Here is a 22,775-nt window from a genome sequence, read left to right as displayed (position 1 = left end):
TGATAATAAAAATAGAATGGATTTATACGTAATGAAGGTAGGTTGTGTGTTGGGGTGAAGTTGGGGCCGGTGTATTTTAAGTCATGTTAAAGCTGGGATGTGTTTGGGTACTTAGGTTAGAGATGGGGTGGGAAAGAAAAGGGAAAGGGGATGTGGTGGGAAAGAACAGTTGGAATATATTGAAGTTCAGTATACTCCAACTTCATCTCAAAGCAAGGTCTAGCTTGTGTTAGGATAGTGTACAGTAGTTAGGTTTAGTGTAGTGTAGTTAGGTCTAGCATGCGTTGTTGTGGTGTCACCTTGGCCAGGCCAGCCAGCAGCTCCAGGGCGGCCAATGAGATGCTCATGTCGGACCTCCACTGGGAGTTGAGCCTCTGGGTGACCAGATGTATGCTGCGCACCAGGAGGCCCGCCGCAGTATCTGTAAAAGCTAGAGGATGTAAACCCCGAAACACCACCACCACAGATGGACCACCCCATGACTCGTTAACTGAATAATGACCTCAATAAGATCTGATCATGTAGTAGCCTTCCATAACACAGCACACAGAAGATGCACTAATCATATGAAATATCAGATGCAGTGTAAAACCAGAAGTAAGTGTTAAACTCAACAGGTAAAAAACAGAATTCACACAGTAGCAAAAAAATGTATGGCTTTTTAAGATAACTACATGTGCCTAGAGAGCGATAAAGTTATAACAAATATAGTGTTGAGGGATAGTCTTTTCCAGTTCAAGAGCAGTAGCACAGCATCACAGCAAACAAGTGTAGTACTTGCATCACATACAGATCATTTTTACCCAGCGCTTTTTAACTCTGTATATCACTTTCACCACGTTGGCTATGGACAAATACCGTGTTGTTAATCGAGACAGTTGCATTTCTAGAACATTGACCAGGTGTCAGTACTTGTGAATGGAAACAGCAACAACATTCAACATCTGAGTGAAATGAATATGCCAAATAAAATTATTGTAGTATGGCTATCGTGCTAAACAATACATAGCATGCCTAGTCTGACCTCAACACAGCCTGCTTGTGAAAATGGCTATTGGTTACAATCGGTTATCATAGTAACAGTAGATATAGCAATTGTGCTATCGCTAGCTAGTTAGCATGTAGTAAGTCCTTATTGTAGTCTGGGACGTGGCTTCAATCAGTTATCATAGTAATGGTTATCGTACTAAAGAAGACTAGTTATAGTTTAAAGGACTAGCTTTACCGTAGTCCCGGAGTAGCGCCTGGGCCGGGCGCTCCGAGTCTGGGCTGGTGGCCTCAGTGCCAGTGCTGCCCCCGCTAGTAAAGCTGAAGCTACTGCTGGTGCGGCTGTGGCCCTTCAGCCCCGCGTGGCTCCCATCCACACTGCCCTGGTACCGTACAAACACAGGAAGACAGAGCGCGTTAGCAAAGCCTCCAAACTCAACTCCATTGAGCCATTTGTTTATTTGAGTCAATGACGGTAGTTTGGTTCATATCAACACCGACCGAAATCATAAAGGCCTTACCGTTTCAGTTTGTGCACCTATGGACTCCAACAGAGCAGAGTCTTGAACAATATTAAGCATTGCACCTGAAAGGATGAAAATGTATAAATTAAATACATGCAAGGGACAAAAAAAAGAGACAAGAAATCAAGAGAGAGCAAGAGAGGGAGAATGGTACTGAGTGGCAGACCTAGAATGAGCTGGGTGTTGTTGGGGTCTGTCTCTGTCTGCAGGGCTCCGATGAGGACGTTGACAAGACGTAGCCTCAGGGACAGGAAGGAAAGGGACTGGTCGTGGGGTGCCCCATCATCATCACTGAACTTCCCCTCCAGAAGAACCTACACATCAATCAAATCAGTCAATCCTTGGCTACTGGCCCAATGCTCTGACCACTGGGCTACCTGCCGCCCTAGTATCACTCTTATCAAGGTGTATTGGGAAATAATATATATTAAAAAGCATGTTTACTAGACTAGATGATGTAATGTAGTCACCAGACTAGGTGGTTGTAACAATTTCCATACCTCGGATTTGACGTTGCCAAAGTGGTGTGGGAGCGGCAGCATGGCCAGTAGAATGTGGATGGAAGCCCTCCTCAGGTCAGTGGGGTTCACGTACAGCTTGAACTTAGACAGCTCCCTGTAGCAGAGGGGGACAGTACCCTATAATTATAATTTCTAGAGCATAGAAATGATCTGAATTGTTTTGCTATGGCTGCTCAAGGAATTCCCATTAAATAGCATTAACTAACATTACAGATATTATTAGCCCCAGGACAACTTCCATGGCATTCAGATGGTCACAGCACCAGAATGGTCGGGTTTTTGGTCATTGTACCCCAATTATTAAACAGCTAAATTGTTTATTCATGCGTGATTATTCTTTTGTAAATCTGACTTAGCTTTCGCATTTGTTAGGAAAAGCGTTCAAGTAAAAGCATTTCTCTGTACCGTTTAAATCTGCTATATCCTGTTCACCTGACAAATAAAGTCAGATTTGATTTAAAATATACTATTGGGTCTGTTTCAATAGTGTCCATTTTCAACATCGAGCCTGGTTCACGTTTGGTAGTTTTAGAGGATTGTACATAATATATATATTGTATTGTCACCTGTCTGGCAGAATGGTCTCCAGAGCTGAGATGAAGTAGGGGACCACCACGTTGACGCCCTTCAGGTCGGAGCAGAACAGAGAGGAGGAGTTGAGGATGATGCTGGAAAGCACGGGCCTGCAGATGAAGTCAGAGATCTGGAGGCCCTGGATCAGAACCATGTAGAACCTGAGGGGAAAAGACAGAGGTTTCTTCAGATCAAAATAGGAACCATAGCGATTGAACTTGCAGCGAGTCAAAATATTAATTTGGGTAGCTATATGAGGAACCTGACAGATTCAAGGCTAACACAAATAGTGAATAATAGAAAGCTAACACAAATGCAGAGTTAAGATACCTACACACATAAGCCCACATACAGTGGGGCAAAAAAGTATTTAGTCAGCCACCAATTGTGAAAGTTCTCCCACTTAAAAAGATGAGGCCTGTAATTTTCATCATAGGTACACTATGACAGACAAAACGAGAAGAAAAAAAATCCTGAAAAATCACATTGTAGGATTTTTTATGAATTTATTTGCAAATTATGGTGGAAAATAATTATTTGGTCACCTACAAACAAGCAAGATTTCTGACTCTCACAGACCTGTAACTTCTTCTTTAAGAGGCTCCTCTGTCCTCCACTCGTTACCTGTATTAATGGCACATGTTTGAACTTGTTATCAGTATAAAAGACACCTGTCCACAACCTCAAACAGTCACACTCCAAACTCCACTATGGCCAAGACCAAAGAGCTGTCAAAGGACACCGGAAACAAAATTGTAGACCTGCACCAGGCTGGGAAGACTGAATCTGCAATAGGTAAGCAGCTTGGTTTGAATAAATCAACTGTGGGAGCAATTATTAGGAAATGGAAGACATACAAGACCACTGATAATCTCCCTCGATCTGGGGCTCCACGCAAGATCTCACCCCGTGGGGTCAAAATGATCACAAGAACGGTGAGCAAAAATCCCAGAACCACACGGGGGGACCTAGTGAATGACCTGCAGAGAGCTGGGACCAAAGTAACAAAGCCTACCATCAGTAACACACTACGCCGCCAGGGACTCAAATCCTGCAGTGCCAGACGTGTCCCCCTGCTTAAGCCAGTACATGTCCAGGCCCGTCTGAAGTTTGCTAGAGAGCATTTGGATGATCCAGAAGAAGATTGGGAGAATGTCATATGGTCAGGTGAAACCAAAATATAACTTTTTGGTAAAAACTCAACTCGTCGTGTTCGGAGGACAAAGAATGCTGAGTTGCATCCAAAGAACACCATACCTACTGTGAAGCATGGGGTGGAAACATCATGCTCTGGGGCTGTTTTTCTACAAAGGAACCAGGACGACTGATCCGTGTAAAGGAAAGAATGAATGGGGCCATGTATCGTGAGATTTTGAGTGAAAACCTCCTTCCATCAGCAAGGGCATTGAAGATGAAACGTGGCTGGGTCTTTCAACATGACAATGATCCCAAACACACCGCCCGGGCAACGAAGGAGTGGCTTCGTAAGAAGCATTTCAAGGTCTTGGAGTGGCCTAGCCAGTCTCCAGATCTCAACCCCATAGAAAATCTTTGGAGGGAGTTGAAAGTCCGTGTGGCCCAGCAACAGCCCCAAAACATCACTGCTCTAGAGGAGATCTGCATGGAGGAATGGGCCAAAATACCAGCAACAGTGTGTGAAAACCTTGTGAAGACTTACAGAAAACATTTCACCTCTGTCATTGCCAACAAAGGGTATATACCAAAGTATTGAGAAACTTTTGTTATTGACCAAATACTTGTTTTCCACCATAAAACAAACACCATGATTTTCTGGATTTTCTTCCCTCATTTTGTCTGTCATAGTTGAAGTGTACCTATGATGAAAATTACAGGCCTCTCTCACCTTGTTAAGTGGGAGAACTTGCACAATTGGTGGCTGACTAAATACTTTTTTGCCCTAGTGTACAGCAGCGCAGCACGCTAGGATGAAACTGCCGTTTTACCTGGACAGGTAGACTGGGAGAATGTCCTCTCCAGTCTTCTTACTGCAGAAGATGCGGCACAGGGTACCGCAGGCCTCGGCACGGCCCGCCTCGTAGCTCTCGGGGAACTCGTTGGTGTCGAACATGGGGTTTGACACCATGGAGTCGGTGGACATCTGGGATCCCTTCCTTCTCAGCTCCAGACCCACCTGAGTGGCTATGGCTGTGGAGGGGACAGGAGACACAGTAATATATAATAATAATAATATAATAATAAATAGGAGTGAAAGGAGCCCGGAATGGGACATCCTCACACGTGAACGTGTGAAAACAGATAGAAACACACAAATAGAAACGAAGACATAAACACACGTACAACACATTGAAAAGTGACCAAACACACATACACATTAAAAGTACACAAACTGAGGTAAATACTGTACACAAACTGTGCAGACACAAAATGAGACAAGGAAAACAAACTTAAATGGCTACAAAACACACACAAACACATTTACACGTACGAACGTAAATCAGCAGGCGCACAAAGAGGGACGTCTGACACAGAGTTTGCCATAAAAAGTGGTGTCTTTATCATGGGCTAAGTGAACGGAATTCAAGGTTTGAAACTTTTACGTGAACATCTTTTCCCAACACAAGTTGTGAGAAGACGTCGGCACAAAATCTCTGTCAGCTACCTTGTACTTGCATTATGATGACGTCACTCAAGGTACAGACATTTACTTCATGCATTGAGGCACCAAACCAAAATTCTATAAACGTATAAGTGAACTGACAACACAAGGGGAAACAATATGAGAACAATGCGCTGAATTCAGGGCAAACCAAAAAGCGTTAGTGCCACGATAGATATAAAGTCAATGGAATATGGTGGTGTGGTCACAAACTGGCAACGCTATGTCGGGACAGTGGCGAGGCTGTGTACTCCCATTCCATTTCCAACCCGCAGAACATTGAGAGAACGTTGGCGCAACGCTCAAATGACGGTGGTGGGGGTAAAAGGTAACGATGATGGGCGATGATGACCATGGAGAAATTAAACCAAAGCAGGATTCAAAGAACTGACTGCGAGTCAAGAGAAAAGCCGCAGCTCCTACTTACAAGATTTATAAGAAAGGAGAATTTGGATAAAAGAGGCTGCAAGATAACAGAAATAGTGGAGAGAGAAATCAAAGCATATCAATATTCTCTCAATTCATTCTAAATGCATGAATTGTGTTTTTCCTCCTCAATGGATGACCTTTCATCCTGAAACTGTTTAAACATCAGACATGGTAGACACGGGTCAGCATGCAGGACAGACACAAGCACCAAAACGCGAGATAAGAGACAGTCCGACATAATGATCCTTTTCTACCTTTTTACATGTGCTTAATCAGTGTTCCCCAATCCTGTTCTTGAAGAACCGCCGTAGTATTGCAGGACTTTCTCCCAGCTTAGTGCCATCACACCTGGGTCGCATTTATTTGGCACCAAACTGAAGAAAATGGACTGAAACATGGACTGACTACCTGAACTTGTCCAATAAGAAACACCCATTTCCATTTTTAGTTGCAAAACATTGTGCGACTGAGAGCCCTAATGAATACCACCCTTAAATCAACTGATCTCTTCTTGCCCTTGGTGAGCCGAATCGGGCAGATCACTACTAAGCTAATGGCTCTCCAGGAGCAGGATTGACAATCAACCCTACAATAGTGCCGTCATCTCCTACAATCATAAGGCACAAGACGGAACTACACAGACACATGCAGAAGTTCATTGTGTTTATCTCACAGCATAAATTCAATCTTGTGACCACTGCAATAAAACACTGCAGATGGAGACATTGAGTGTACTGACTGGGGAAATGCGCAAAGGTGCATCTAGATTGAATTCTCCATCCTACAGTGTTCTGTGGAGTGGAATGTCAATTAGGCTAACTGATATCAGAGTGGTCTACACACAGTGCTTTAGCAGATGTGAAAAGAAGTGAGAGAGAAAAAATAAAAAACACAGTCCTGACCCCAGCCCACTCCACCCAAAACACACACAAGTCCAACCCTTAACCCAACACAAAACATGCATCCAACCCAACCTCCCCCACACACACAAATGGTAGAAGCTTGTCCATCCAGTCAGGCAGGCAATCAGTCAGTCAGATCAGTCATTGCTTACCAGTCATGCTGGGGTCTCGGCTGAGGCCGCTGTGGAGCTTGCAGTGCACTAGCGCCGCGTCAAACAGCCACTGACCGAAGAGGTTGAGGATGCTGTTGACCTTAGGCCTGGCTGGGGCGGGCAGCGGCTGCATCTCCCAACTGCTCTGGGTGGGGCTGGCCAGCATGGTGGGTGATGACGACAGCTGCTGGGACACGGACACTTTGGCTGGCTGGGCTGCACTGCCCTGTAAGGGGAGGGTTTAGTCTGAGTTAGAGCACAGGCATTCAAATCCGGGCCACTAACAATTTTTTATTTCAAATACTTTAGCGCCACCGTATTGAGCTTGATCTGGTGAGATTGAACCAATGGAGTAGTCGACGAAAGTGCAAACCCCACCCTGTCCGGCACACCAGGCAAGCGAGATTGAACACTCAAAGTACTTGAAAGAAAACAAATTTGGTTTGAAACAAGGTCTGCTGATGTAAGCACAGTACACAGGCCAAGATGACGTAGGCACATGATTTGTAGGCTATAGGGTTGACTTACCGTTAAACTCTTGCTGGCGGTTTTGGTGACCACGGTGTGTCGCTGCTTGCGGCTGTGTGGGGGCGTGGTGTTGTTGGAGGAGGGAGGGGACATGCTCAGTCTGTTGACCGGTGTGGGCGGGGCACTGTCGACCCTGGGCCGTGATATGCCTGCAAAGGAGAAGGGGGCAGGTGCCAAAACAAGACACACCCAATAGTCTGAATAACCAGCGGTTGTGGCATGTCCTGCCTCTGATAGAATGTCTCCTATTAGTGGAAAAACAAGCCTCTGTTCCAATACCTTTGAAATGCCATTGATTCTCCCTTCCTTCCTTGAGGTTATCACTGATCTTGTCCTGACAAAATATCCCGTTTAGTACGGGAACGTTTTTTTTCCAAAAATAAAATTACTGCCCACTAGTCACAACAGGTTTTAAGAGGTAAGAAAGCAACATCCCATGTAAACAGGATTGTGTTAACCCCATGTTTGTCCAACCACACAGCCAATAGGTGTTAATAGGCAGATCATAGAGCTATTACTTGTGCCTGTGCTTTTTCAGGACTCATTGACACACTTAAAACATAAGACTATTAGGGGGTATCAATTAACTTATGCCCAAACAACAGAACAATGCTACTGTGGTATCAGTTGTCAATAACAGCCAGTTCAACTAGTACAAGTCACATCTTGCAGCTCTTTATAAACCATTTGAACCATCAAATCAACCGAAACAGCCCATTTTGGTGTAATAGCGAGGCCTTCAGCCCAGTTTGACTTGCCAAAACCTCCAGAGGACCATGACAGAACGGCCTAAAAACGTCCTCGGGACAAATCGGGTACTAGAAAAATAAACTCTATGTCCAAAGAACATTAATGTGACCTTCAGGGGACCATGACACAACGTCCCAAGAACATCCCTGGAACTATAAAAAAGTTCCCTTGGGACCATCATGCGACATTCTAAGGCCCAGTCAAATTAAAGTCCTAAGATTGTCCTAAAAAGGCCCTACATGTTCCTCAATGTCGTCTTGTAAATAGAGGTAAATAGACAAAGGGTCCCCAGAGAACATTCCCATGGGACCATCAAGCAACGTTCTTAGAACGTCAGTGGGATACAGTCACGCAGAAACCCTTAAGGAACGTCGCTGAATGTCCTCAGGACATCCCGTTTACTGGGCTTACACAGTATGCAATCCATGCTTTGGTTTAGTTTCCCTGGCACGGTTTCCAAATTCTAACGTTTTAGCATTTCTGGCGCAAACCCCATTCAAGTCATGGTACCGATATTAGCAAGCAAAAATCGATTGTGAAGCTCAACAAAATCACTTGCAGGTGTTTTCAACATGCACGAAAAATACTAAAATGAGTCCCATGACTTGAATGGGATTTGTTCCACAACGCTAATGTGCACATTAGCATGTGGAAACAGTGACAAAATTAAAACAAAGCATAGATTGATGTCATACCTTGTCCATAGACCTCTTATAATGTAAGGAAAACAACATGTAATTTTGTAATTTGGGTGAACTATCCCTTTAAGGCACAAATTGACACTTTTATCAGTTCAAACTGCTGACAAATACTGTATGCAAACAAATTCAGACCAGGGTTGGGGTCAAATCCATTTCAGGGAGTAATCTGAATTCCAATTACAACTTTCCTAATTTCCTTTCAATGAGGAAAACAAAGTGTAATTAGAATTTGTTAACTTCCTGAATTGACCCCAACACAGATTCAGACTAGAGGTGCACTGTGTTGCACCACCACTTGACCCTGAGTGACGGAGGTCGTCTTCTCACCCAGGAAGGCGTCCACCAGGCAGCTGACCCCCCGCATGGCCCTGAAGAAGATCTGGGGAAGCTGCTTGAGGCAGGGGTGCAGCACTACCTCATGGGGGATGCCGCTCGAGTTGAGGAACTGCTCCTGGAACTTGGGCGTGGTGCTAACCAACGTCGGGTTGCTCAGATCCACGGGGTTGCTGCGGAAACCACAAGGGACAGGAGAGAGAAGTGAGGATGGATTGACACACACTGAGGGCCTCATCCACTGACACAGACCTGTATTAGTGGGTGGGGTTGACAATGTGCTGGGACAATATGTCTAGAACATTGAATGGCATTAGCCACAGCAAAAAAAAGGGGGTCGTAGTCATTAGGCAACAGACAACATTTTTGCTAAATAAAAATATATTTAAAAAATAAAAAATAATTTCTTATTGGTCCAGTTCCCTCAATGTTTCAGTTCGATTTCTTCCATTTGGTGCATAATTAATACGACCCAATATTATGTGGCCAAGAAATAAAGTAGATGAGGAAAAGAGGGCATGTAAGGACATCACCAGGGCACAAAGCGTCTCAAAAGGTGGAGTGCTGATTTAGTATCAGTTTTGAATTTTAGATCACAATGAATAAGATTGTGTGGAAAGATCCTAGATCAGCACTCCTACTCTGAGATGCTTTGTGGATATAGGCCCAGAACTTCTCTACCTCAGCATGTGGAGGAAGCGGAACCAGGTCTGCGCAACACAGTCGTTGTCCATCTCTACTGGAATCAGGTTGGCATCCTCATCAGGGACTTTAAACGGGGGGAACGAGGGGCCATGGGTGAACCGCAACAGCCTGGGTGAAAAGTCAACACACAGACAAGACGCACATGCAGACACACATACACACACAATTTAGTATGCCCATTTCCTCCTCTCTGTCATTATGTTTTAAATTGATAGTGGTACTTCCTGCAAAACGAAATAGCAGATACTGTTTCTCTGCTCTCACAGTTCTTTTTGAACCAACTGAAAACTTCAGAGGTTAGCTACAGTGGTGTAAAGTACTTAAGTAAAAATACTTTACTATTTATATTTCAAACTCTTACTTCAGTACATTTCTAAAGACAATTATGTACTTTTTACATGCATTTATCCTGACACACAAAAGTACTCTTCACATGTTTTATTTTTAACAGTAAAGGAAAATAGTCCAATTCACACACTTATGAAGAGAACCTCCCTGGTCATCCCTACTACCTCTGATCTCGTGGACTCACTAAGCACAAATGCGTGTTGGAATGTGCCCGTCTGTCCATAAAAAATATATTTAATTGCCTTTAGTTTTGCTTAATATAGGCAATTTCAAATTATTCATACTTTTGATGCCAAGTATATTTCTGTAACTACATTTCCTTTTGATACTTAAGTATATTTAAAACCAAATACTTAGACTTTTACTCAAGTAGTATTTTATCAGGGGACTTTCAATTTTACTTGAGTCATTGTCTATTGAGGTATCTTTACTTTTACTCAAGTATGACAATTGGGTACTTTTTACACCACTGGTTAGCTACATTACAGGAAAAGTACAATGCCAGACAGTAATCCAAAAGTCCTATTGACTCACTAGATATGCAAATCAAGGGACAAGATGTCTAGATAGTAGCTTTTAGAACAACTACTAAGTCAACACCAGAGCACCCACACAATAAGCCAGGAGAGTGGAATTGGAAAACTGCTAAAATAATACCACCAAAGAGGGCGACTAAAATTAAATTGAATTAAGTCGCCCTATGGGTCGTTCCATGAAATCCGTCCCTTTTGGGTAGTGTAACTTTTTGGCTAGTGTAAAAATATAATACAGAACCAGTCTAAAGCTAGGACACACTTACTCATTGAAGGGTTTCTTTATCTTTACTATTTTCTACATCAAAACTATTTAATAAAACATATGGAATGATGTAATAACCAAAAAATGTGTAAAACAAATTCAAATGATAGATTCTTCAAAGCCACCCTTTGCCTTGATGACAGCTTTGCACTCCTGGCATACTCTTGGCTGCTTTTCCTTCATTCTGCGGTCCAACACATCCCAAACCATCTCAATTGGGTTGAGGTCAGGTGATTGTGGAGGCCAGGTCATCTGATGCAGCACTCCATCACTCTCCTTCTTGGTCAAATAGCACTTACACAGCCTGGAGGTGTGTTGGGTCACTGTCCCGTTGAAAAACAACTGATAGTCCCACTAAGTACAAACCAGACATGATGGTGTATCGCTGCAGAATGCTGCAGTAGCCATGCTGGCTAAGTGTGCCTTGAATTCTAAATAAATCACTGACAGTGTCACCAGCAACGCACCCCCACACCATTACACCTCCTCCATGCTTCACGGTGGGAATGACACATGCGGAGATCATCAGTTCACCTACTCTGCGTCTCACAAAGACACGGCGGTTGGAACCAAAAATCTCAAATTTGGACTCATCAGACCAAAGGACAGATTTCCACTGGTCTATGTCCATTGCTTGTGTTTCTTGGCTCAAGAAAGTCTCTTCTTATTGGTGTCCTTTAGTAGTGCTTTCTTTGCAGCAATTCAACCATGAAGGCCTGATTCACACAGTCTCCTCTGAACAGTTGAAGTTGAGACGTGTCTGTTACTTGAACTCTGTGAAGCATTTATTTGGGCTGCAATCTGAAGTGCAATTAACTCTAATGAACTTATCCTCTGCAGCAGAGGTAACTCTGGGTCTTCCTTTCTTGTGGAAGTCCAGTTTCATCATAGCACTTGATGGTTTTTGCGACTGCACTTGAAGAAACTTTCAAAGTACTTGAAATTTTCAGGATTGACTGACTATGTCTTAAAGTAATGACGGACTGTCGTTCCTCTCTGCTTATTTGAGCTGTTTTTGCCATAATATGGACTAGGTCGTTTACCAAATAGGGCTATCTTCTGTATACCACCCCTACCGGGCTCCCGAGTGGCGCAGCGGTCTAAGACACTGCTTCTCAGTGCTAGAGGCGTGACTACAGACACTGGTTCAATTTCAGACTATCACAACCGGCCGTGATAGGAGTTCCATAGAGCTGCGCACAATTGGCCCAGCATCGTCCGGGTTTGCCCCGGGGTAGGCCATCATTGTAACTAAGAACTTGTTCTTAACTAACTTGCCTAGTTTAAAACAACACAACTGATTGGCTCAAACACATTAAGGAAAGACATTCCACAAATTCACTTTTAACAAGGCACACCTGTTAATTGAAATGCAGTCCAAGTGACTATCTCATGAAGCTGCTTGAGAGAAAGGCAAGTGTACAAAGCTGTCATTAAGTTAAAAGGTGGCCACTTTGAAGACATTCAAATATATTTTGATTTGTTTAACACTTTTTTGATTACTACATGATTCCATATGTTGTTTTATAGTTTTGATGTCTTCACTATTATTCTACATCTACAATGTAGAAAATAGTAAAAATACAAATCCTTGAATGAGTAGGTGTGTTCAAACTTTTGACTGGTACTGTATATACATACACATTTTTACATTCTGTCATGAAGAGCACATGCTCAACTTGTTTTTCAATCTCAAATAAAATAAATGTATAAGTGAATAAAAAATATTAAAAATACAACCTGCAATATCTAACTTTTTGGGCGACCCAACCAAATTCACATAGAAATGTGACATAGATCTGTCATTCTCATAAGAAAACAAGTATAAGTGGTAGATCTGTTCTTGTGCACCATTTCTATGCTTCCCATTCTGAAGTTTCATTTTAGCATCTTTTACTTTTGCTTTTGTATACCAGCTTCAAACAGCTGAAAATACAATATTATTGGATATTGAAAAGATTTTACACTGTAGTTTAAATGGTGAAAGTATTATTTACACTACACTTGCTTGTTTTGTCACAAACTGAAACTAGGCAAACTATTAGAATTGTAGCAACCAGGAAATGGTGAAGCAATTTCTGTATAATGCATCTGTAAGCGCCAAATAAAGTAACAGGATTGAAAATAATCTTAAATCAGCCATAAATCCCTTTGTGACAGGGGGAAGTGCAACATGGAAGGGAAATTCCCCCCCAAAACTTCACAAAAATGTTAAAACATTTCTAGCCTGCCTATACGCTGAGTGTACAAAACATTAAGGAGACCTGCTCTTTTCATGACAGACTGACAAGGTGAATCCAGGTGAAAGCTATATGATCCCTTACAGTTCTCACTTATTAAATCCACTCCAATCAATGTAGATCAAGTGGAGGAGACAGGTTAAAGAAGGATTTTTAGGCCTTTAGACAATTGAGACACAGATTGTGTACAAGTGCCATTCAGGGGATGTCTTTGAAAAGGGTATGTTAGCAGGTGCCAGGCGCACCGGTTTGTGTCAAGAACTGCAACATTGCAGGGTTTTTCACACTCAACGGTTTCCCCCGTGTATTAAGAATGGTCCACCACCCAAGGGACATCCAGCCAACTTGACACAACTGAAGGAAGCATTGGAGTCCACATGGGCTACCATCCCTGTGGAACACTCGACATGCCCTGACGAATTGAGGCTGTTGAGGGCAAAAGGGTGGGTGCAACTCAATATTAGGAAGGTGTCCCTAATGTTTTGTACACAGGGTTGGGGTGTGCTGGACCCATTCAGTTTTCAACCACCCGAACATTTTCTAAAAAAGCAGAACTAGGTCACCTGCTTTTACACTATGATTTGACTATTAAAATGTTGAATGTTTCTTTTGAATTGGAATGTTTTTACCATATTAAAATGAGAGTTCAGTTCACGTAACAGGGTTGACCTTAAAAGAAGGGGCAAGCTTTTGACTTCAGAAATTATCTTCAGCAATGACTGTCAGAGACAAAATTACTACGGCTTTACACTGACGGTGAAAACTCGAAATGTTGGGGTTAAGTGGGTTCAAATCCTTCTAAAAAAGTCAGAGGGACATGTCAAAAAGCTGAATCTCGGCACTTCAGCAAGTCTTTATTGCAGATGTATTGAATATTCCATGTGGTCTAAATTTTAAAAAGGCCCTTCTAAAATTCTATATCGGTGCACAATTTCTTCTTACAATATCAAAAGGAATCAAAAAGGGACTCATTTCGTCGAACGCCACCTCTATAGTGCTCACCGAACAAAACGGTCTTTGTCTTTAATCCAAACTAATTGAACAGAATGGTACTCAAGTTTTGTATTTTTTGAGTGTCTAAATAAATATCAACAAAGGAACACAACACATTGACCATAAGCTCTTCTTCAGAAAGTGGGAAAGAAAAGAATCCCCACGTTCCATGCACCCCCCTTCCCCCAAAAGTGGGTGATCAGTCACCTGCTAGCGTTGGTTTTCCTTAGCAATGCTGGCGCAACCAGGCCCTTCGGTTTGTGAACCTCAAGCCTCTAAGCTTGGGTGCCAGTCTGTTTCTCCCCTCCAGCCAACTCCTTAAGGAATTGTCATGCCAAACATTGCAATGACAGCAATGGAGTTTGCAAGAGCACAAACAGATCTAAGAGCAGGTTACATCCCTCCCCCAATCACCTGGAGGTGAGGGCGCAGGCCACCCTGCTCCACTGCTCCACCACGGGTGGGTGGTGCCTCCAGTTGGCTAGCATCTCCTGAGCAGTCTTCCAGTAGGGCGGCGTGGGGAAGCAGCGGGCGCACGCCAGCAGCCACACCTCAAAAAGCACTGCCATCAGCTTCTCCGCCAGCTTCTCTGCCACACCCACTAGACATGGGGGCAAAAGTGGGAGAGGGTCAAAGGTTAACAGGATGCTGAGAGTCATTTATGTTTAAATACTCAAAATGAATATCTAGGCCATCTATTTCTAGTTACTCAAATAAATAAAATGAATACTAGAAGTATTGCTTCTGTCAATTGGCTTACCCAACACTGGGCTCGAACCAGGGACTCTCTGAACACATCGATAACTAATATTTGTCCTGTTTCACACATGTATAAGTGTGTATTATACGCATGTGTGAAATGGAAATGTATTGTTTGCTTATCCCCCCCTCCCCCTGAGACACCCTTGAAGTGTGGATCATGGCGAGGGTCAGCCATTATCAAATGCGACACTGGAATAATTAGGGTTAAGTGCCTGGCACATTTGTATGCGTGTTGGAGCATCAGCGTGCGTAGTGTGTAGAGACCTGTGAATGTGCATAGAAACAGTGCAAAAATAAGAATAAAATACATGAACTGGGCTGTCTGCACCACACTCTGTAGCTCCATGCGATCGAGGGCGGTTTTGCCATAACAAGCAGTGATACAGCCAGTCAAAATCTCTCAATGGTACAGCTGTATAACTTTTGGAGGATTTGAGAGCCCATGCCAAACCTTTTCATCCTCCGGGGGGCGCTGACATGCCTTCTTCACGACTGTACGCATGTGGGCCATTTAAGTTTAGTGATTTGGACAGAGGAATTTGAAGCTGTCGACCCGCTCCACTAAAGCCCCGTCGATGTGAATGGAGGCGTACTCACCCCCTGTTTCCTGTAGTCCACAATAAGCTCCTTGGTCTTACTGACGTTGAATTGCAGAGCTACTTCTAGGTCTCAGAGAGTGACGTCACCAATTGAACAATACTAGCACAGGTAACTACAGCGCTTTCAGAAATTATTCATACCCATTGACTTATTCCACATTTTGTTGTTACAGCCTGAATTCAAAATAGGTTAAAAACAGATTGTTTCTCACCCATCTACACAGAATACTGCATAATAACAAAGTGAAAACATTTGTAATTTTGTTTTGCAAATGTATTGAAAATTAAATACAAAAATCTAATTTAAATAAGTATTCACACCCGAGTCAGTACATGTTAGAATCCCCTTTGGCAGCGATTACAGCTGAGTCTTTTTGGGTTAGGTGTCTAAGAGATTTGCACGCCTGGATTGTACAATATTTGCCCATTATTATTTTTTAAATTCTTCAAGGGCTGTCAAATTGGATGTTGATCTTTGCTAGTCAACCCTTTTTAAGTCGCCATAGAATTTCAAGCTGATTTAAGTCAAAACTGTAACTCAGCCACTCAGGAACATTCACTGTCTTCTTGGTTAGCAACTGCAGTGTAGATTTGCCGTTGTGTTTCATGTTATTGTATTGCTGAAAGGTGAATTCATCTTTGAGTGTCTGGTGGAAAGCAGACTGAACCAGGTTTTCCTCTAGGACTTTGCCCGTGCTCAGCTCCATTTCATTTATTTTTTATCCTGAAAAACTCCCCAGTCCTTAACGAATAAAAGCATACCCATAACATGATGCAGCCACCACTATGCTTGAAAATATGGAACGTGGTACTCAGTAATGTGTTGTATTGGATTTGCCACAAACATAACACTTTGTATTCAAGACAGTATTACTTTAGTGCCTTGTTGCAAACCGGATGCATGTTTTAGAATATTTTCATTCGGTTCTATTCTGTTCTGTTCTAGGCGGTTTCCTGCCTTTCTGGCAAGTTAGGAAGGACGTCTATCTTTTTAGTAACTGGGTGTATTGATCACCATCCAAAGCTTAATTCATAACTTCCCCATGATCAAAGGGATATCTGTCTGCTTTTTAATTTACCCATCTACCAATAGGTGCCCTTCTTTGCGAGGCATTGGAAAACCTCCCTGGTCTGTGGTTGAATCTGTGTTTGAAATTCACTGCTTGACTGAGGTACCTTACAGATAATTTTATGTGTGGGATACAGAGATGAGGTAGTCATGTTAACCACTATTATTGCACAAAGAGTGAGTCCATGCAACTTATTGTGTGTGACTTGTTCAGCATATTTTTTTTACTGTTGAACTTTTTTAGGCTTGCCATTAACAAAGGGGTTGAATACCTATTGACTCAAGACATTTCAGCTTTTCATTTTTAATTCATTTGTAAAAATTGTATAATTCCACTGACATTATGGGTATTGTGTGTAGGCAAGTGAACATAAAAATCTAAATGTTATCCATTTTTAAATTCTGACTGTAACAGAACAAGATGTGGAATAAGTCAAGGGGTGTGAATACTTTCTGAAGGCTCTGTAGCTAGCCATTTCAAATCGGATACACTTAATCAATTCGCTCAACAGATGCAGTCAGCGGTTAAACTGAAAAGTAGTGTAATGTGGGACTTTCAGTATACAGATAAATAATGTTATGCAGTGGAACAGATGTCTAATTCTAGAGTCAGTCAAACCCCTGCTATACTACGCCTTTACTGCGGCCATGTTTAGACCATCTATTCCAAAGTTCTAAAAGGGCTAAGATATGAACAATCTGATAAAAGTACCAAACGTAAGAAAACAAACAGAAACAGGGAGGGACTACCTGGACTTGTCCTACAAGAAACATTCATTTTCTGTTACAAAATGTTTTAAAACGTTGTGTGCCCTAATGAACATGACCCTGGGAAACCCAGTGAGTTGTGGTGTGGTGAGGAGACGGGGCTGACCTCCAATGGTGGGCGGGGCCAGCAGCGTGTCGTTGATCCGGAGCAGGAAGAGCAGCAGTACCTCCCAGGTCTCTCTCACCATGGAGACGGACTCCCTGGCCAGCTTCTGTACTGCCGTCAGCACCTGCTGGCACAGCCGGATGTGGCTCAGACTGTACTGCTCCGGCCTGAGGGAGAGGGAAGAAAGGGTGTGTGGAGGTATGAGAAGGGGGATGTGGCAGAAAAAAAAGAAGAGGAGAGTGTTTGAGGGAGTGAGTGTGTACGCATTTCATGTGTGAGTGTCAGGGTTTCAGTTAACCGGTAATAGTCGGCTTTTGGATGTAAAAAATATATATATATTTTTTAATCTGTTAAAAAAGCTGATAAATAAAATTGGTACTGGCCCATTGTCACCCAAAAGACATTCCATGGCGAAATAATGCTTTTTATCCTATTCATTTGTTGAAAAACATTTAACCGGTCATGCTTATCTATGGGGTTCATTTGAATAATTTTTGTGGAAATAAATGTATATATGTACACAATGCATTTAGCAGAAAATCAGTCAGACAGGCTCTTTATAAGCCCAATCATTGCACAACAATTCTAAATGTAATCTTATGTTAAAAATAGTTTTGGCCACGATTAAAAATAGCTAATATTTGTATTTCTCAACTGGTAATTGAAGTGCACTTCCCATTCGCCAGTCAAATGCAGAGGCAAGGAAAGAACAGGCTTCATCAGTGCGTCACACCACTTTGCAATGAGATGGAGGCAGTATGCATTTTGAAAACATATCTACTTAATTGTTTGAAACCTGAACGTTTTATTACATATATTTTTCCTAGGCTTCAAAGTAGCTCAGGAAAAATTCTACCATATCCGGACGCAATTGTTTTAGAGACTTCCAGATGCGATTGAAACCAGTAGCCTATTTCTCTCATGTCCTATTGGTTATTAACTTTCATTCATTGTCCAATACAAAATAGATGATTGTTCAGTTGCGACTGTAGAGGCCCCAATGCCATGCATATACTATACAAAAGTATGTGGACACCACTTCAAATGAGTAGATTTGGATATTTCAGCCACACCCGTTGCTGAAAGATGTTTAAAATTGAGCACACATTGACAGTAGAATGGCTTTATTGAAGAGCTCAGTGACTTTCAACGTAGCACCGTCATTGGATCCAACAAGTCAGATCATCAAATTTCTGCCCTGCTTGAGCTGCTCCGGGCAAACTGTAAGTGCTGTTATTGTGAAGTGGAAACGTCTAGGAGCAACAACGGCTCAACCATGAAGTGGAAGGCCACACAAGCACACAGAACAGACAGAAAAGGGCTGCCGCGTGCTAAAGCGGTCCTTGGTTGCAACACTCACTACCGAGTTCCAAACTAGCTTTGGAAGCAATGTCAGAACAATAATTGTTAATTGGGAGCTTCATGAAATGGGTTTCCATGGCCGAGCAGCCGCACACAAGCCTAAGATCACCATACGCAATGCCAAGTGTCAGCTGGAGTGGTGTAAAGCTCGCCAGCATTGGCCTCTGGAGCAGTGGAAATGCGTTCTCTGGAGTGATGTCTGGCAGTCCGACAGACGAATCTCAGTTTAGCGGATGCCAGGAGAACACTACCTGCCCAAATGCATAGTGCCAACTGTAAAGTTTGGTGGAGGAGGAATAATGGTCTGGGGATGTTTTCATGGTTCAGGCTAGGCCCCTTAGTTGCAGTGAAGGGACATTTTAATGACATGCATGACAATGACATTCTAGACAATTATATGCTTCCAACTTTGTGGCAACAGTTTGGGGAAGGTCTTTTCCTGTTTCAGCATGACAATGACCCCGTGACAAAGCGAGATCCATACAGAAATGGTTTGTCGAGATCGGTGTGGAAGAACTTGACAGGCCTGCACAGAGCCCTGACCGCAACCCCATCAAACACCTTTGAAATGTATTGAAAAACCGACTGCGAGCCAGGCCTAATTGCCCAACATCAGTGCCCGACCTCACTAAAGCAGCTAAAGCAAGTCCCCGCAGCAATGTTCCAACATCTAACGGAAAGCCTACTCAGAAGCGTGGGTGCTGTTATAGAAGCTAAGGGGGGGACCAACTCCATATTAACACCCATGACTTTGGAATGAGATGTTCGACCAGCAGGTGTCCACATACTTTTGGTTATGTAGTGTAGTTTGGAAAGCAAATGGCTATTGCTGTAAAGAGAAGACAATGAAAAGACTCATCTGTCTTTAAGTTAACAAAATTCTCAACTTAATTGAGCGAACAACAGAAAACCTATATCCTGTCATATTGGCATCAGCGGAGAGCATCGGCCATATCCCAGGTGAGTGCACACTCTGCATATTCACTCTTTAACAATGTTGGGTCAGTGCTACTTAAAAGTTTGTTTTTGGACAATAATTTCCTCCTCCAGTTTAGATAGATATCATATTCTATTTGTGTCTCCCCTTCTCGTAGGCCTATAAAATGTACAATTTATTTTTTATTGATTGTATGTCAGTGTTGGCAGAGTAGGCTACCCTGTAATTTGTAATATTAAAAAAGATTCTGCTAATATCGCCAGTCATATAAAGTGTGGTAGAATTGCATGAAAATGTGTTTTTCCAGTACAAAGAAAGCAGAAACGTATCTGATACAGCCGAGGCCTCTACACAACACGCTCTCAGCCATCTTTTTTTGCGACCAGTGATTAAGTTATATTATTCGCCTAAATGATGATCCAATCGAGTCATCACATTATGAATAGTATGCTATTTTACATAAATCGCGATGATGCATGTAATGGTTTATTATAAAGGTGCGTTTTTAATGGTGAAAATGTGCTTCCCAAAAACATAGCTTCCCCGTGATTTTGCTTTCCGTTACTCATCTTGTTGGCTGAGAAAAATTTAATGTGGACAGTTATTCTAACATCTTCAAAGTGTACGGTAAGGACACAAGTCATTACATCCTCTACTTGCATGTTCTGTTAAGATTAATTACCATCATCGAAATGTGATTTCAGTCATTCTGAGCACCGTGGGTGGACGCCCTAATCAGATTACGCACCCAATGCAAATGGGTCTGGTACATTTCTCAAATGTCCCTTAAATTAAAATTCTGCCGGTCAAATGACCGTTTTCATAACGGAAACCCTGATGTGTGTGTGTTTTGTGTGCATGCTCAGCTCAACTGTGGCTGTACCTGGGTAAGAAGACGTTGTAGAGGTGTTTGAGGATGGTCTGGACGTACAGGTTGGGCTCCTTCACCACCGGCTGTGGAATGGAGTCCCGGGGCATCACCAGGGCCATCATCCAGTCTGTGTATACGTCCACACACAGCTTCACCGTGTCCCCCTCCAGGGGAAGAGTTAGGCCATAGCACAGTACCTCCATGGTCCACTTCACCTGGAACCAGAGTCAAAGAGACAGTTATGCCCGATTCACACTATAGCTCCAAAACGAGCCAAACCAAAGTGTACTGGGCTGGCCTGGTAACGTATCCACCATAGTTGTGCTTACTGTGCTGCAATGGACAGCGTAAAGAAAACATTTGAGCCAGCAGAGTACGGTTCAGATCAGCCCAAGTGTGAACCAGGCATTATAGGCTACCCTTCACACTAGTGAGCCAACCCAAACCGTACTGTGATGGCTCAACTATTTTATTTTCAGTATCCAATGCAAAACGGTTTCAGGAAGTGTATCCCAGGCCAGCACAGTACAGCTCAGCTCTGTAGTGTAAAACGATTATGAGGCATCTACTCCCCTCTGATCCACTTGACACTGCTAATGTGACAAATTGGGGTCGAATAACTGTTTCTGCATCCAACAATGCTATGCTTGGCAAGGCAACAACAACTTGGCTAAGGCAGAAACAGACAGACGTCACCCAGGCTAGCCTCATGCAGAAAGGCCCCATTAACTCTAACCCACATCAATGACAATACTCCCTGTCCATCCCTCACCTCTTTGTCCGTCTTGAGGATGTTCTCGGTGGCCATGGGGATGGCGGCCGTCCCCAGGGGTTTGACCACTGCGTTGGCCACCTCCAACCCCACGCCTCCAGGGTACGTGTGAAGGACACTGAGGTGGCCCTGGTCACTCTGCACCATTAGGTGCAGCGAGCGCCAGTCTGAGTACATTGTGTAGCGGCTCCACTCTACTGTTTCCACCTGCACAATCAATGAGCATAGCTCATTAGCTAGGTTCCTAGTAATATAGTGAAGATGTTGCATGACTGTCATTTTGCCTTTGTGTGAGGGGAAGGAATTGGTAGGTGCAAGACAGTACAAGACCTTAAACTATTCATAATTTGACTCCAGCCATAACTAGCAAGCTAAAAGGTAGACAGTGAAAAGTGGACGTCAACACCCGTTAGAGATAAGTATCTATCTGTATCATGGAGAAAATACATGCATTAACCGTAACGCTACTAGCTAACGTTACCTACACAACTAAGACCCAGCCAGCTAAATATTAGCATACGCATAGATAGCTAGATAACGTTATGGTTCATACTTGAAACGTTATGGAAACACAGCATGCTAGCTAGCTGGTTAACCTGAGCTAACCCCACCATAGCTACTCAAACCAGGAAGCATCTGCAACGCTAGCTAGCTTACCTCTCTATTCCGCTCATCAATAATAATAATACTAACCGCTAACGGCTAGCTGATAGCACTGTCATTTACCTAGCAAACCAATTCGTTGTGACGGTGACCAAAGAATCAAATCTTACCAGCTTATTCGTGTTTACCAGGTAACTAATTCCCGTAAAGGGTAAGCTAATTTAGCATTTACTGAAAGAGCACCAGTTACCTACTGTTAATAGCTAGCTAACGTTAGCGGTAGCAAGCTAGCTAAGTTACGTATTGCTCGATCAATTGAAGCAAGCTACGGGAATTTTGCATTTACCTGCTCCAAGGAAAATGGTTTTCATAATATGGTGACTTGTCTTCACAACACCAGCTATCCCAATTTAGGCATTCTCCAACAATGTCAAGGGTAGAAGACAACGGTGCTACTTCGGCTACACTGAATCAAGTAATGCAAAATCCTCAGCTGACTGCTGTCATTGGCAACGGAAGGATGTTGAATGAGCGCCCCATGTGGGGAAGTCGAAAACAGGTTGTCCACATGGACAATGAGTGGCTTCATTCCTTGTGAACTTTCCCTGCGCTGAGAACAATGTGGTCTAAGCAACTTCCAAGTTAAATGGCTTTCATCCAAGATAGGCGCAGATGACGGCACACACACATAACGGTAGATGCCCACCCCACAAATAATAGTGTTGTTTAGGAACTTCACAGGTGAATAAAATATATAGGCCTAAACTACACTGGACAAAAATATAAATGCAACATAAAAGGGTT

General features: G+C 42.9%; 1 protein-coding gene across 3 annotated transcripts in view; it reads right to left on the bottom strand.

Moving 5' to 3' along the window:
- Positions 1-22,506, bottom strand: part of LOC124031856 (ral GTPase-activating protein subunit beta-like) — a 40,566-nt gene extending 18,060 nt beyond the window's left edge. For 2 of the 3 annotated variants that reach the window (XM_046343623.1, XM_046343624.1), the window contains exons 1-16: positions 22,318-22,506; positions 21,369-21,575; positions 20,609-20,811; positions 17,427-17,593; positions 14,537-14,723; positions 9,720-9,851; positions 9,033-9,211; positions 7,255-7,403; positions 6,727-6,952; positions 4,570-4,771; positions 2,599-2,766; positions 2,012-2,126; positions 1,678-1,825; positions 1,509-1,573; positions 1,226-1,370; positions 300-421 (exon numbers count right to left, since the gene is read on the bottom strand). In XM_046343623.1, coding sequence (XP_046199579.1) covers positions 300-421; positions 1,226-1,370; positions 1,509-1,573; positions 1,678-1,825; positions 2,012-2,126; positions 2,599-2,766; positions 4,570-4,771; positions 6,727-6,952; positions 7,255-7,403; positions 9,033-9,211; positions 9,720-9,851; positions 14,537-14,723; positions 17,427-17,593; positions 20,609-20,811; positions 21,369-21,545 — 2,385 coding nt within the window. In that variant the 5' untranslated portion in view covers positions 21,546-21,575; positions 22,318-22,506. The remainder of the gene's footprint in view (positions 1-299; positions 422-1,225; positions 1,371-1,508; positions 1,574-1,677; positions 1,826-2,011; positions 2,127-2,598; positions 2,767-4,569; positions 4,772-6,726; positions 6,953-7,254; positions 7,404-9,032; positions 9,212-9,719; positions 9,852-14,536; positions 14,724-17,426; positions 17,594-20,608; positions 20,812-21,368; positions 21,576-22,317) is intronic. The other variant, XM_046343625.1, reaches the window with a different exon arrangement.
- Between the last annotated feature and the right edge of the window lie 269 nt (positions 22,507-22,775).

This window comes from Oncorhynchus gorbuscha, linkage group LG03, assembly GCF_021184085.1.
Source record: "Oncorhynchus gorbuscha isolate QuinsamMale2020 ecotype Even-year linkage group LG03, OgorEven_v1.0, whole genome shotgun sequence".
In the NCBI taxonomy this organism is placed as follows: domain Eukaryota; kingdom Metazoa; phylum Chordata; class Actinopteri; order Salmoniformes; family Salmonidae; genus Oncorhynchus; species Oncorhynchus gorbuscha.
The sequence above is the reverse complement of the archived record's forward strand: the minus strand, read 5'-3'. Positions and strand labels throughout refer to the sequence as shown.